Below are 16,280 nucleotides of genomic sequence, written 5' to 3' on the forward strand. Positions count from 1 at the left end.
GAAGTTAACCTCCAAAAAGACAAACAACCCAATCAAAAAAATGGGAGCTAAAACTAAACAGAGAATAAGCAGCAGAGGAATCTTGAATGGGTGAGAAGCACCTACAGAAATGTTTGATGTCCTTAGTGATCAGGGAAATGCAACTCAAAACAACACAGAGATTCCACCTTACACCAATAAGAATGGCTAAGATCAAAACCTCAGGTGACAGGACATGTAGGCAAGGCTGTGGAGAAAGAGGAATACTCTTCCATTGCTGGTAGGAATGCAAACTGGGAAAAAACTCTGGAAATCAATCTGGAGACTCCTCAAAAAATTGAAAATAGATCTACCTGAAGATTCAACTCTTGGGCATATACCCAAAAGATGACCCACAATGCCATAGGGGCACGTGTTCCACTATGTTCATAGTAGCCTTGTTTGTGATAGACAGAAGCTGGAAACAATCCAGATGTTCCATAACAAAAGAATGAATACTGAAAATGTGGTTCATTTACACAGTGGAATATTACTCAACTAATAAGATGGAGGACATCCTGAGTTTTGCAGGCAAATGGATGGAACTAGAAAATATCATCCTAAATGAGGTAACTCAGACCCAAAAGGACATAGTATGTACTCACTTATATATTAAAAAAATAAATAAATACAGAACACCTTGGATCAAATCCACAGAACTCAAGAAGGTTAACAAGCCAAAGGGTCCAAGTGAGAATGCCTCAATCCCACTTGAGAGGAAGAAGAAAGTAATCACAGGAGGGAGGAAGAAGGGACAATCTTCAGTGGGAGGAAAGGATGGTTCTTGTTGGGAAAGGGGACATGAAGGACAACATGATCAGGTACTGGGTAAGGTAAAAGGACTGAAGCCCTAAGGACCAACAGAAAAGAAGGAAACAGGCAACTTCAGGAGGTAAGCGGTGCCGGCACCCACTGGGACTCAAAGGGGGGACCTTAGTTGAAATGCACTACAATATGGAGAGGGAACTTATAGAGCCCACCTCCAGCAGAAAAACAGGGCATCAAGCGAGGAATGGGGTTGCCATCCCACAGTCAAAAACTCTGACCTGCAATTGTTCTTGTGTTGAAGAACTACAGGGACAAAAATGGAGCAGAGCCTAAGGAAAGTAGGTCCAGTGACAGGCCCAAAGTGGGATCCAACTCAAGGGAAGATCCCAAGGCCTAACACTATTACTGAGTGTTATGGAGTGCTCACAAAAGGGTCCTATCATGACTGCCCTACGAAAGACCCAAAAGCAGCTGAAAGAGTCAGATATTTGGACCCAACCAATGGACAGAAGCTACTGGTACCTCTGTTTGAATTAGGGAAAGGCTGGAAGAAGTTGAAGAGGAGGGTGACCTGTAGGAGGACCAGCAGTCTCAATTAACCTGGACTCCTGAGATCTCTCAGACATTGGACCACCAACCAGGCAGCATACACCAGCTGATATGAGGCCCCCAACAAATATAAAGCAGAGGAATTTAGGGTCTGGGTTCAGTCAGAGAAGATGCACGTAACCAGAAAGAGACTGGAGGCCCCAGGGAGTGAGAAAATCTGGTCAGGTGGTGGTGGGGGGAGTGGGAACATCCTCATGGAGACAGGGGGGAAAGTAGGTACTGGATGTGAAACAGTCAGAGGGTAGACCATGAGAGGAATAACATGTGGGTTATTAAAAAAAAAGATTAAGTAAAATTTAAAATAAGAGATATTTTAACAATCTTCCAAGTACACTTATAATAAAAGATATGAATGATGCTTGGTATTTATAATCTCCCTAATGTCATGCAAAATCTCCTGAAATCAGTAATACATATGACACATATATATTACATTTTGCTATTATTTTACACAGATATTCAACGTATCATAATTTCTACTAATGATGTATTAATCTGGACTGAACTCCTTCCTAAATTCGAAAGCACTTGGTGTTCACGGCTGACATTCCACTGTATCCTCAAGTACAATGACATTCTTTAAAAAAAATTTCTTATTCATTTAAAAAAAATGACCAGATAAAATTCGTAATATTTTAACAATTCCTATGTTCTACAGATAAGCCTGTGAAGCAGAAATATTTAGTAACTTGTCTAAGTATATGGCTATGATTCTACTATAACGAGTATAAAACCATTGGTCTCATTAATATATTGTTACATATAAGGTATAAGCAGTATACTTGCTAAGAAACTTTCAATATATATCAAAATTATTTAATTAGTGTCCACTGGTTTGTATGATAATGATCCCATGGGACATATGCTTGAATGCTTGGTCCCTATTTGGTGGAACTGTCTGAGAAGTATTACAGGGTGTGTGTGTTAGTAATTATTTAAAACTGTCCTCTGGTTCAAGCCGACTATCTAAGCTGCAGCAGCTCTGCCTAGCTCAGGTGCCATGTTTCTCGGCCTGAGGCCACGTGCAGCTAGAACCAGCCCCCCAGAAACACCAGCCATGCAACCCACGGGATGCCAGTGTAAGAGATGGCTCTGCCAATCTTCCACACTGTCTCCGAAAGGCAGGGCATTGCCCAGACCATTCCGCCATCCATGAGGGCCCAGTAAGAGAATGAGACTCTAATTCTTATATATTAATCAAATTAATTAATCAAATAATTAATCTATGTTTGATAATGATTAATAACAAGATGCCCATACAAAGAGAGTTGTATCCCAATTAGCTAACCAAACTACAAGTTCATAAGTTGTTCCCCACGAGTGCTCTCCATACCTGTGTGGTTCTCCATCCTCCTACGTCTCTGCCCTCTCTAGCTCCTCCTCTTCCTTTTTTCTCTTCCTCTCCCAACTCCTCCTCTTCCTCTCCTTACTCCTCCCATTTTTAGCTCCTCCTACAGCTATGGTCTTGATAGATTACCTTTGCCCTTACTGAAAGAAGTGTTTAACTAAGAGTTGGCTTTGAGTTTTCAAAATCCAATCCAGTTTCAGTTATCTATACAACTTAAGCAGATGATCAGATGTGATCTCTTAGCAAGTATTCCAGCCCTATGTGTTCCTGTGAAATGCTCCTTCTTGTATTGTTTATGGATTAACTAATGCCCTGAAAATCTATAAAGCCCCAAATAAAGTTCCTTCCCTTCAACATTACCTTCATCTAGGTTTTTTTTTCCACACAAAACTAATATAGGGTTTGACAGAGCAAAGTAATGTTATAGGGCTGGAGTGCTGATCAACAACATAGTACTTACTGAGAAGTAGTTGTGATTTATTTGGTTTGATACAGTTCATTGAAAATAGATGCAGTAAGAAGCAAAACTTTTAAAAAGTTATTTGTGGATATCTCAGGAGAGGTGATATAAATTTGGCATAATACATTAATTATAAAAGACGTTTGAATTTATCTGTGAAATATTACTGTTAAAGATTCATAAACAAAACCAAAAAGAACTACAATAAAAGATTTCCCTTAAGAGATTAGTTCACTGGGATAAGGGAGTTCAATACTGGCATAAGGACAAATGATACACAGATCCCTAAAGAGAAGGTCATAACTTAGTCCCTACGTTCATAAAGATATATCATGGTCGAGCATATAAAAGAAAGCACCTCATTTCCTTTTTATAACTAGAATCAGTGCTCTAGGAAGACACTGGTAAAGATTTAACTGTGGATTCACAGGTAAGTGCAGGATAGAAGTAACTACATACACTTTTCTGGTGTCTCCTCCAGTCCAAGAGTGAACATAATAAAAGCTGTTTACCTCTGATATAACTCTTCAGAGGATTAAGGATTCATACAATATTTTGTGATCAGCATTTCAAAAAGATCTCCAAGAAATGTGAGAAATTAGTTTTGTATTTCAGATTCTTGAAAGCTAAGAAACATAGACTTGTAGATTTATATGATCCATTGGCATAGAAAAGAGAGTTTAAAAAATCAATATTTTTTCTCTCCTATGATAAGTTTATAAAAAATTTCTACCATTCTTTTGAGATTAACCTAATTATATTATTTCTCCTTCGTAGAACTACTTTCAAACAATCTTATATAACCCGTATGCTTTCCTTCATGGGTATGGCCTCCTTTTCACTAACATGCATAACATACATACATACAAACACAGATAGATATGCACAATCTGATCAGTCTATATGTTATTTGTATGTATGTTTTGAAGTATATGTTAATTTGTAACTTTTATGTAAGACCTATCTTGAGACATCTGTGAAATCTCAAATAAATCATACAAGATTTACAACTTGTTTTGAACAATTTAATCATTGTGAGTGGCCCAGAGTGAACCTAATTCACGTATACTTTCCCCTAACAGACTTCCTTCTATGTGATTGGGGTGAACACAACTTATATAAAATGAGTAGATAACTGCAAGATGCAATCTGTTCAGACACAAGTAGATAGCAAAGCATTGTTTAGTATTACTAACATGCTGAACACCGGGTCTCCAGAACTGAATCATAGTTTTATCACTGAATCATTTTACTCTTGATTGACACTTCTTGACTTAGACTCCCATACACTCCAGCAAGCAGGTGAGTGTTTTTCAGGCATTGCCAGCATATGTGTCATATGTATGGGAGAACAAACAGTTGTACATTCTCTGAGTCACTTTACTTTCACTGTTTCCTTTTTATCTCCACAGATTCTATTAGAGAAGAATGGTCCTGACAAATAGCTCTTTAGTAACAGAGTTCATTCTCTTGGGTTTAACAGATAACCCTGACCTCCAGATACCCCTGTTCTTAGTTTTCCTAGTAATGTATATGATAACTGCCTTTGGGAATTTGACCTTGATCCTTCTAACTGTGCTGAATTCTCACCTTCACACCCCTATGTACTTTTTCCTCTTTAACCTGTCTTTCATAGACCTCTGTTACTCTTCGGTTGTTACACCCAAAATGCTGATGAACTTTGTACTAAAGAAGAATATCATTGGTTTTGCAGGATGTATGACTCAACTCTACTTCTTCTGTTTTTTTGTCATCTCTGAATGTTATGTCCTGACAGCAATGGCCTATGATCGCTATGTGGCTATCTGCAATCCACTCATGTATAATGTTGCCATGTCCCCTAAAGTCTGTTCCTATCTTATGCTTGGTTCATATTTGATGGGGTTTTTTGATGCCATGATCCATACTGGATGCATCCTGAGACTGACCTTCTGTGATGGGAACACCATCAACCATTACTTCTGTGATGTTCTGCCTTTGATGAAGCTCTCCTGCACAAGCACCTATGTAAACGAGGTAGAGATTTTCATTGTAGGGGGGAAAGATATCACTGTACCCAGTATTGTCATCTTTATTTCTTATGGCTTCATACTCTCTAGTATCCTCCAAATAAAATCTACTGCAGGAAGATCTAAAGCCTTCAACACCTGCAGTTCTCATATAATTGCTGTTTCCTTGTTTTATGGATCATGTGCCTTTATGTACCTAAAACCTTCCTCAGTTGGATCTTTGAATGAGGGCAAAGTGTCTTCTGTCTTCTATACCATTGTGGTCCCCATGATGAACCCTTTAATCTACAGCTTGAGGAATAAAGATGTTAAACTTGCCCTGAGAAAAACATTGAGCAGGAGAAAGTTTTAATGATAAATGTATTCATGACAATTGTGACAGATCCAAGATTTTTTCAGTGTAGCTCCTGCTTCACTATCTGAGGTAATCTATATTTTTTCTCTCCATATTTTTGGTGAAATTTTCTTTTTTTCCACACTGTTGTCATGTGTACTTTCAGTATTTAAATGGTTAAAAATTTGTTATTATTAATTAAAGGGCTTTAAAAATGGTTATAAAATTTGCTCTGTAAAAAATGGTTTGCCAGTGATTGAATAAAATAAAAATGATTAGTCTATGTCATGTTGGGTAATGCTGCTAAATTATTCTCTTTGAAAGTACTGTTTTCTGATTCACTTGTTCTTTACTGATGAAAAGTACAACCCTAAACATTCTTCTTCTTTAGTCACGTTAGTCATGTTAATATTTTAAAGTTATACCACAAATATATGTATACCAAATTTTATATATATATATATATAATGAAAAAGATTATAGAGTTTAATGAGATTAGAAGCACTTTGTTTAAAAATGCTCATTAAATAATAAGTCCAAAATAATCTATTTGACTTGATTTTAAGTCTAGCACTCTTAAACATGGACTCCATCTACTGCATTTTAAAAAACCTAATTTCACTAACAGAATATCGTGATAGCAATTTCCTTTTGTAATTTGGCTGTGGATTGAGGAAACACAATGTTAATTTAAACAGCATTACTTTGATTCTTTTTTTTATCATACTCCTTTTTGTATAGAAACAAGTTGATACCTCTCATTTTGAGCAGGAAGATACAAATTTTGCCAGTGCGGCTAGGAAAAGATTGGCTGAAATTTGACCATTGTATTTCTTACCAATGCTTTCAGAATCTTTTATTGCTCTGTTGACAATGCTACATGCTGTGGTTCCTATTTGAATGACTGATTCACAGCTTCTTTTTGGTTCTTTTCAGTGTCTTGATTTCCTTGTTGAGGTTTTCCTCCATTCTTTTCAGTATCATATTTGGGATGTGTTCCTGAGTTGTCTGGGTCCTAAATTGATTTCTAGGTTTCATTCATCTGCATACTTGAATCCTCTATGTGGTCACTGATTCCTTTGTAAAGTATGCCTTTGAATTTTTTATTTCAATGTAGTTTTATGCTGTAGATAATTGATAAAATAAACCGCAATGCTATACTGTCCTTTTTTATTGTCTTCTTGTGTTTGTGAGATTCATCCAAACTTTAGAATGAGTCTGTGCTTTTTTACTTTTTACAGCTAAATATATTTAGAAAAAGTGATATAGAATATTATGTCTATCCATTAAGTAGTTAGTATATACCTGTTAAGTTTACTCAAAATGAACCACATTTTCTTATTTTATTTTTGTTTGTTTGTTTTGTGAGAGATTTTTGGAGGATGTTTTATTTTATTTGGTTTTGGTTAGGTATTCTTTATTTTATTGAATTTTTTATTTGTTTGTTTTCGTCTCTGCTTGAGAAAGAACTAAAGTGGAATGGATAAAGACACGGGAGGAGTTGGGAAGACTAAGGGGAGTAGAAAATGTTGCAAATAACGTGTTTGAAAAAGTATCTTATTAAAAGCATTAAATCAGTAGGTACTTACTTATGAATAATTCTCTAAAGTATACATATTTATTAGAACCAAGTTGATTTTATATACATATGTCTGCAAGTCCACTCACTACTGCTTAGGGGTAGAACTTATAACACAGTTACTGTTTTTAATTTTTTAAACTATTATTTTAAACTCTTTAGCGTTTCTGTTTCGTTACATCTCTGTTTCATCCTTTATGGTTATAAGCAACATATGAGAGATGTCAGGACCTTTCCACTGCCATAAACATTTGTTACTGTCCTTCTTTTATATCACCCGCCATAGGGGCTGACATTGGTGTTTATAGAAAAACAAGGTTAAGATACAGTGTGTATCCTCTGAGATTAGCAACAATCAATACCTAATATACTCTACAAATATATTTTCTTCTTTTTTTTTTTAGTTAATCCATGGAAATTTGGAGGAGTTTGTTTTCTCAGCTTTCTTTCTCTTATCAAATATAATAAAATGTGTATTATAACAACATATTTTTATACACATTAATACTTTTTACTCTCATAATCTTACAAAATTTCTCCATTTCTACATATGTGGATATATTTTATGAAATTTCCTAAAAAAAGACATCTAATTTACTTAAAATTATCTTACTAGTAATATGTTCATTCTCTACAGTTTCTTCTTTTACTCAGATAATCCATAGTACAAAGATGACTTCTAAAGTTATTCCATAATTACCTGACTAGTTTGTAGTCATGTAAATAATTAGTAATTTTATTAAGAATATAACATAAGAAAAATAACATACATTCGCAGATATCTACTACCCAGCATCAGAAATACGATTACCACCACTACCTAATTTAAGACATTATATCTGTGTTTATTCTTTTCAGAATGAGTCATTCTCTTTAACCTGATACTTGATGTCTTTATATATTCCTGATGCATTTGAAGCAAATATCTATGTCTGAAAAATAGCATCACAATTTTATATACATGTTTACAATTCTTGATGCATATAAGTACATAGCAGTGCACGTTATTTGACATGTTCTTCTCATCTTAAATGTTTCCATTAATAATGAAGTATTAAAATTAATGCTAATTGCAAATTAGGTTGATTCATTATTTTTACTGAACCTCTACTGCATTGACTTGAGCACAATGTACTTCTTATTGTTTTAGTGAACATTAAGCTTTCTCTAAAGTTTTTCCTTAAATTATCTATTGTTTTTTTAATTTTTTTCCCAATCTGCTTTCTATACCATTTTAATTACATGCAAGTATTCATGTCAGTTCTAGGTTGAGGAACTAGCAGTACAATTGATGCAAATTGTCAAGTAACAAGCAAGACAATAAACACAAATAGTCAAAGAACAAGCAAGGCAATAAATAGAATCCTGTGATGACTATTTCTAAGGGCTTATCCAGATGACCAAAATATCTGAACTAACTTCCCTGTCCTAGCCCAAAGTAATTTTCATGACTGACTACTAGTCTACTTCTTTGTTCTAGACTAAGATTTAGATTCCTGCCTAAAATTACTTCTTTGGTCTAGCCTAAGATTTAGATTACTGCCTGAGATTACTTCTTTTTTTCTAGTCAAATATCAGATTCCTGCCTGAAACCCATTTCCTTGTCATTGGCCAATGTCAGATTCCTGCCAAGCAGCCCCAAAATTTCTCCACATCTCCTGCTTTTTTATTTCATTAACAAGACTGAACCTGTGTTAGGTTGTTCTGACATGAATGCCTTCCTTACTCATCATAAAAATATGCATTATGAAAAGCAATGCACTTCTGTCTTAGGTTGGTACGGCACTGTGCAGAATCTTACCAATCCTTGGCTTGCCAGCCTGTTAAATGAATAACTCTGTCTGAGGGGTCCATTTTCAGGTTTAAGCCATGTACTTTGGCTGCCAACATGTTGATGTTGTTAAAGACAAGCTTTAACAGGATGGACCGAAATCAATGTATTCCAGGACAAAACAGGCTAGCATGATCAAGCTATATATGCCATTCTTGAAGCTTGACCAAAATGGAAATGCTGACCTGAGGCCATGGAATTTGAGAGGCATCTCAGCTGTCAGTCCATGAATAAGTATGATTTTGATGTGTACACAAGGTCATCAGAAGGTAGAGTTCATTGTCAAACAACTTCACTGTGAATATCAACTCTATTCACCACTAGACATAAAGGCTCTATCACCCTCAAAAGAGGATGATGAGGTAACAGGAAAGCAATTTTGAAAGAAACATTAACTGATTGGAAGGGAACAGCAACTTCAAATAATGAGACATACATTTTTAATACAAGTTATTGACAATTAATTATGGATACATCAAACTGTCTAGGAGGTAATAAGATTTTATAAAATGAATTTCTGAAGTTTTAATGTAATTTTATTTATATTTGCTCATCTGTTTTGTTTAGGATATTTTCAAAGAGTATATCATTATTCCTATTTTAGTTAATGATAAAAGGGAAGTCACAGGACTCTCAAAAATTAGTTATATTAAAGAGTGAAGATGACCTCATGGAGTCATTTGATCATAACATATCCCTGATGCATGTGCAACAGCATTTGAAAAAGAGTGAAAAAATCTCATTTTTTGAAAAATGTGTTTTCTTTTATATTTTACAATCTAAAAATCATCTGTCCTTTGGCTGCTTGCCCAGAAATGAGATAGTTGGATCCCTTGGTAGACATAGTTTTAGCTTTAGAAAAACCTCCATTTTGCTGTTCCACCACAGAGCTATATCCTTAGCCCATGTAAATAAACAGTCAAATTCATAGGAAAACATCCACAATCATTCATCTATTATCTAAGTATTTTAGACTCTAGCAATGGGATCTTTACATTTCACAATATGTTAAATATTTGCTTTCTTACTGTTTATAAGTAAAAGTAAACATGCCCATTCACTGACTTAATGCTCATTTAGAGTCAAGTTTTATTTAATTATTTCATGTTTCTGTTTATAGAATTTTAGAAAGAGAATCTAGCTGTATATTCTAGGTGTTTTCTGAAATCCATTGTATTATGAAAAAACCTTCAACTTGCAATCTTTTGACCTCAATGTTCCTACTTTTGAGATTAGAGTTATGTATGACCACAGAGGAGTAGACATGGTTTAAGTAAGTTGAAGTGAGAAGACTGAGCTATTGCTAGGACACTGATACTACGTAAGCAGCCCTTTATCAAAATCAGATCATTTAAAATCCCAATTTTTATTCATACATGTTTTAGGAACAAATATAAATCGAAGCAAGTAGGTAGACAGTATATGAGTGAGTTTTCTTACACAACCTGAGAAAGGTTTCAAATATATCTATAAATTAAGTTCATAAATTTAAAGCAATTCCCATCTCAGATGCTGGATACTTGTACCCCTTGTGTCATACAAAATCTCCTAGAATCAGTAATATATATGATAGAAATAATCCATTTTTGCTATTAATTTACACAGATATTAAACTTATGATATTTTCTACTAATGGTTTATCAATCTGGATATTATTTCTTCCTAACTTAAGAGCACTTGGTGTTCATTGCTGATATTTTACCATATCCTCAAGTACAATGACATTCTTAAAACAAAAAAGAAAGAAAGAAACAATTTATTTTCTTTTTCATTTAGTAACAAAATGATCAGACAATTTTTATAATATCTTTTTAACAATTCCTATTTTATACAAATGAGCCTGGGAAGCAGAAATGTTAAGTAACCTGTGTAAGTACATAGCCTCCATTTTTATTGTAATGAGTGTAAAATCATTGGCCTCAATTATATACTGTTACATTTAACGTCTGAGCAGTATACTTGCTAAGAAAATTTCAATTTTACCAAAAGTATTTAATTAGGGTTTATACTAGTATGAATGAGAATGATTCCCATAGGTTCAAATTCTTGGAAGTTTGTTCCCTTTTAGAGGAACTATTTGAGAAGATTAGGGCTGTGGTCTTTATTCTCTTATTGAAGGAAGTGTTTTACTGGAGTTGGGCTATGAGTTTTCGAAAAAACATCCAGTGCCAGTGTTGTAAGCAATGTATGCAGTTGATCAAATATGATCTCTCAGCTACTGTTCCAGCCCAATGTCTACATGTGGAGTGCTCCTTGTCATATTGTTTATGGACTAACCTATGCTCTGAAACTTTATATAGTCCTCAATATAGTTTCTTCTCTTATACATTGACTTCACAATTTTTCCCACAGAAAACTAATATAGGGCAAAACAGAGCAAAGTGATTTTTTAGTACTGGAAAGTTGAAAAAATGACAGAGTACTTACTCAGGAGCAGGTATGCCTTCTTGAATTGGATCCAGTTCATTGAAAATAAATACAGTAAGACTCATAACTATTAAAAAGTTATTTATGTATATCTCAGGAGACATGATACATTAAATATAAAATTAGAATAAAGTATAGAGAAAGTTTAAGTGGAAATCTGTGGAATACTAGGGGTGTAGTCTTTATGGAGTACCTTTGCTGTTAAATGTTCACAAACAAAACCAAAAAGGAACCACAACAAAAGATTTCCCTCAAGAGATGAGGTCATTGGGATATGGGAGTTCAATATTGTCATAAGGACAAATGACATGCCAATCTCTAAAGAGAATGTTAAACCTTGGCCCCTAAGTATGTAAGGATATATTATGGTCCAGAATGAAAAGAAACAACCCATTTCCTTTTTTAACTGAAATCTGTTCTCTAGGAAGAGACTGAGGAAAATTATACTGTGGATACACAGGTAAGTCAATATAGAAGTAACAACAGAAATGTTCCTGGTGTTTCTACCAGTCCAAAAGTGAAAATAATAAAAGGTGTTTATTTTTGATTTAGCTCATTAGAGGATTAAGGATTCATATTATACTTTATGGTCAGCATTTCGAAAAGATCTCCAAGAAATGTGAGAAATTAGTTTTGTACTTCAGATTCTTGAAATCTAAGAAACATAGACTTGTAGATTGATATGATCCTTTGGAATAGAAAGGAGATTTTAAAAAATCACTATTTTTTCTCTCCTATGATAAGTCTATAAAAAATTTCTACCATTCTTTTGAGATTAACCTAATTATATTATTTCTCCTTTGTAGAACTACTTTCAAACAATCTTATATAATCTGTATACTTTCCTTCATGGGTATGGCCTCCTTTACACTAACATACATAACATGCATACATACATACATACAAACATATACACAATCTGATCAGTCTATATATTATATGTATGTATGTTTTAAAGTATATGTTAATTTGTAACTTTTATGTAAGACCTATCTTGAGACATCTGTGAAATCTGAAATAATCATATATGATTTACAATTTGTTTTGAACAATTTAATCATTGTGAGTTGCCTAAAGTTAACCTAATTCACATATTCTTTCCGCTCACAGACTTTCTTCTATGTGATTGGGATGAACATAACTTATATAAACTGAGTAGACAACTGCACGATGCAATCTGTTCAGACACATGTACATAGCAAAGCATTGTATTAGTATTACTAACATGCTGAACACTGGGTCTCCAGAACTGAATCATAGTTTGCAATTGAATCATTTTACTCTTGACTGACACTTCTTGACTTAGACTCCCATACACTCCAGCAAGCAGGTGAGTGTTTTTCAGGCATTGCCAGCATATGTGTCATATGTATGGAAGAACAAACAGTTGTACATTCTCTGAGTCACTTTACTTTCACTGTTTCCTTTTTATCTCCACAGATTCTATTAGAGAAGAATGGTCCTAACAAATAGCTCTTTGGTAACAGAGTTCATTCTCTTGGGTTTAACAGATAACCCTGACCTCCAGATACCCCTGTTCTTAGTTTTCCTAGTAATGTATATGATAACTGCCTTTGGGAATTTGACCTTGATCCTTCTAACTGTGCTGAATTCTCACCTTCACACCCCTATGTACTTTTTCCTCTTTAACTTGTCTTTCACAGACCTCTGTTACTCTTCGGTTGTTACGCCCAAAATGCTGATGAACTTTGTACTAAAGAAGAATATCATTGGTTTTGCAGGATGTATGACTCAACTCTACTTCTTCTGTTTTTTTGTCATCTCTGAATGTTATGTCCTGACAGCAATGGCCTATGATCGCTATGTGGCTATCTGCAATCCACTCATGTATAATGTTGCCATGTCCCCTAAAGTCTGTTCCTATCTTATGCTTGGTTCATATTTGATGGGGTTTTCTGATGCCATGATCCATACTGGATGCATCCTGAGACTGACCTTCTGTGATGGGAACACCATCAACCACTACTTCTGTGATCTTCTGCCTTTAATGAAGCTGTCCTGCACAAGCACCTATGTAAACGAGGTAGAGATTTTCATTGTAGGGGGGAAAGATATCACTGTACCGAGTATTGTCATCTTTATTTCTTATGGCTTCATACTTTCTAATATCCTCCAAATAAAATCTACTGCAGGCAGATCTAAAGCCTTCAACACCTGCAGCTCTCATATAATTGCTGTTTCCTTGTTTTATGGGTCATGTGCCTTTATGTACCTAAAACCTTCCTCAGTTGGATCTTTGAATGAGGGCAAAGTGTCTTCTGTCTTCTATACCATTGTGGTCCCCATGATGAACCCTTTAATCTACAGCTTGAGGAATAAAGATGTTAAACTTGCCCTGAGAAAAACATTGAGTAGGAGAAAGTTTTAGTGATAAACTTATTTATGACTATTTTGACAGATCCAAGATTTTCTCAGTGTAGTGCTTGCTTCACTCTCTTAGTTTTTTCATCACAGTGAGGTAATGTATGTTTTTCTCTCCATATTTTTGGTAAAATTTTGTTTCCACACTGTTGTCATGTGTACTTTCAGTATTTAAATATTTTTAATCTAGTTTTTATTGATTAAAGGCTGTTTAAGCTGGTTATAGAATTTGTTCTAAAAATGTTCTGATAGTGATTAAATAAAATAAAAATTGTTAGTATATCATACTGGACAGTGCTGTTTAATCATATCTCTTTGAAATGACTGTTTTATGATTCATTTTTTTCTTCACTGATTAAAAGTACAAGCTCAAACCTTCTTTAGTCATATTAGTCATATGAATATTGTAAATGTATACTGTCATATATTCATATACTATGGGCAAGATTATAGAGTTTAATAAGATTAGCAACCCATAGTTAAATAATGCCCATTAAATAATTAGAGTAATAGAGTAATCTATTAGTCTTTATCTCAAGTCTAGAACTTTTTGATATGGGCTCAATCTACTGCATTTTTAAAGTTTCATTTCGCTAAGAAAACATTGACATAACAATTCTCTTTTGGAATTTGGCTTTGGGTTCAGGAAACATAATGTAAATTTAAACAGCATTTTACCAAGAACTTTGATTCTTTTCTTCATCCTACTCCTTTTTGGAGAGAAACAAGTGGATACCTCTCATTTTGAGCAGGAGGATACATGTTTTGCCAGTGCATCTGAGAAAAGATTGGCTGAAATTTACCCTGATCTTTCTTATCAATGCTTTCAGAATCTTTTACTGCTCTGTTGACAGTACTTTATGCTGTGGTTTCTACTTGAATGACTGATTCGTAGCTTCTTTTTGGTTCTTTTCAGTGTCTTGATTTCCTTATGAGTTTTTTCTCCATGGTTTTCAGTATCATCTTTGAGATTTGTTCCTGAATTGTCTGGGTCCTAAATGATTTCTAGATTCCACTCATCTGCATATTTGAATCTTCTATGTGGTCACTGATTCCTTTCTAAAGTATACCTTTAATTTTTTATTTCTATTTTTTTCTTCTAGATAATTCATAAAATAAACCAGAATGCTATACTTCCCTCTCTTTGTCTTATTGTATTTGTTTGTGATATTCATCCAAACTTTAGAATAAGTCTGTGCTTTCTTACTTTTTACAGCTATATATATTTTGAAAAAAGGATATAAAACATTATGTTTATCCATTAATTAATTAATTAATGTATACCTGTTAAGTTTACACAAAATGAACCACATTTTTAAATTTAATTTTGTTTGTTTGTTTGGTTTGTAAGAGTTTTTTGAAGAGTGTTTCATTTTATTTGTTTTGGTTTAGTATTCTTTATTATATTGAATCTTTGTTCTTTTTTGTCTCTGAGAAAGAATTAAAATTGAATGGGTAAAAAGATGGGGGGATCTGTGAAGTGTTGGGGGAATGGAAAATGATGAAGTAATGTATATGAAAGTAATTATATATGAGTATAAAACCATTAGGTAGTTTTTATGAATAATTCTCTAGAAATATACGTATTTATTAGAACCAAGTTTATTGTGTAGACATACATTTTTAAATCCACTCACTACCTCCTAGAGGTAGAATTTCTAACACAGTGACTGTGTCTAATTCTTTAAACTGTTATTTTAAACTCTTAAGTCTTTCTGTTTCATTACATTTCTATTCCATCCTTTATGGTTATAAGCAACATATGAAAGACGTCAGATTCCTTCCACTACAGTAAACATTTGTTACTGTCCTTCTTTTATATCACCCACCATAGAGGGTGATGTTGGAGTTTATAGGAAAACTAGCTTAAGATGAAGTGTGTATCCTCTGAGATTAGCAGCAATATGCAATATACTCTGCAAATGTATTTTCGAATCAACTGCAGAATGCAATCCACTTCAGGACTTAGAGTTAGTGCTAATACTCATGACACAGACCTTCTCCCATGGTCCACTGGGCTTCTCAAGGTACCGGGAGAAGACTTCCCTCAAGGTGGTACTCATGGAAGCAGCAGCAACAGAAACTTAGGAATCCCACTGAAGACATGCTGATATACAAACTTTGAGAGGCATTTCAGCTGCCCTGTCCGTGAATAAGTATGATTTTGACGTGTGCTCAAGGTCATCAGAAGGTAGAGTTCATTGCCAAACATCTTCCCTGTGAACATCAACTCTACACACTACTAGTCATAAACGCTCTATCACCCCCTAAAAGGAAGATGAAGGAATAGGAAAACAATTTTTGAAAGGAACATTAATTGATTGCAAGGGGTCAGCAATTTCTAATAGTGAGTTATACATTTTTCATACAAGTTATTAACAAGTAATTATGGACATACAACTGGCTAGGAGGTAATAAGATTTTATCAAAAGATTTTCTGAGGTTTTAATGTAATTTTATTTACACTTGCTCATCTGTTTTATTGAAGAAATTTTCAAAGAGTATATAATTATTT

The 16,280-nt window shown here is 34.3% G+C and overlaps 2 protein-coding genes across 4 annotated transcripts; both read left to right on the top strand.

The window, feature by feature from the left end:
* Positions 1-469: 469 nt before the first annotated feature.
* Positions 470-5,564, top strand: LOC114611096 (olfactory receptor 145-like). Of its 3 annotated transcripts, none has more exons than XM_028755742.1 (2): positions 470-484; positions 4,626-5,564. In XM_028755742.1, the coding sequence occupies exons 1-2, from the start codon at positions 470-472 to the stop codon at positions 5,562-5,564; spliced, it is 954 nt and encodes a 317-aa protein (XP_028611575.1). The 3 variants fall into 3 exon arrangements, with proteins under 3 accessions (XP_028611575.1, XP_028611577.1, XP_028611576.1); XM_028755744.1 differs by lacking the exon at positions 470-484 and adding an exon at positions 3,589-3,633 and having other exon boundaries at positions 4,616-5,564; XM_028755743.1 differs by lacking the exon at positions 470-484 and adding an exon at positions 4,118-4,131 and having other exon boundaries at positions 4,628-5,564.
* Positions 5,565-12,326: 6,762 nt separating this feature from the next.
* LOC114611116 (olfactory receptor 145-like) lies at positions 12,327-13,772 on the top strand. Its single transcript, XM_028755764.1, has 2 exons — positions 12,327-12,340; positions 12,836-13,772. The coding sequence occupies exons 1-2, from the start codon at positions 12,327-12,329 to the stop codon at positions 13,770-13,772; spliced, it is 951 nt and encodes a 316-aa protein (XP_028611597.1).
* The last annotated feature ends 2,508 nt before the right edge of the window (positions 13,773-16,280 follow it).

This window comes from Grammomys surdaster, unplaced genomic scaffold (assembly GCF_004785775.1).
Source record: "Grammomys surdaster isolate TR1022 unplaced genomic scaffold, NIH_TR_1.0 126086, whole genome shotgun sequence".
NCBI classification, from domain to species: domain Eukaryota; kingdom Metazoa; phylum Chordata; class Mammalia; order Rodentia; family Muridae; genus Grammomys; species Grammomys surdaster.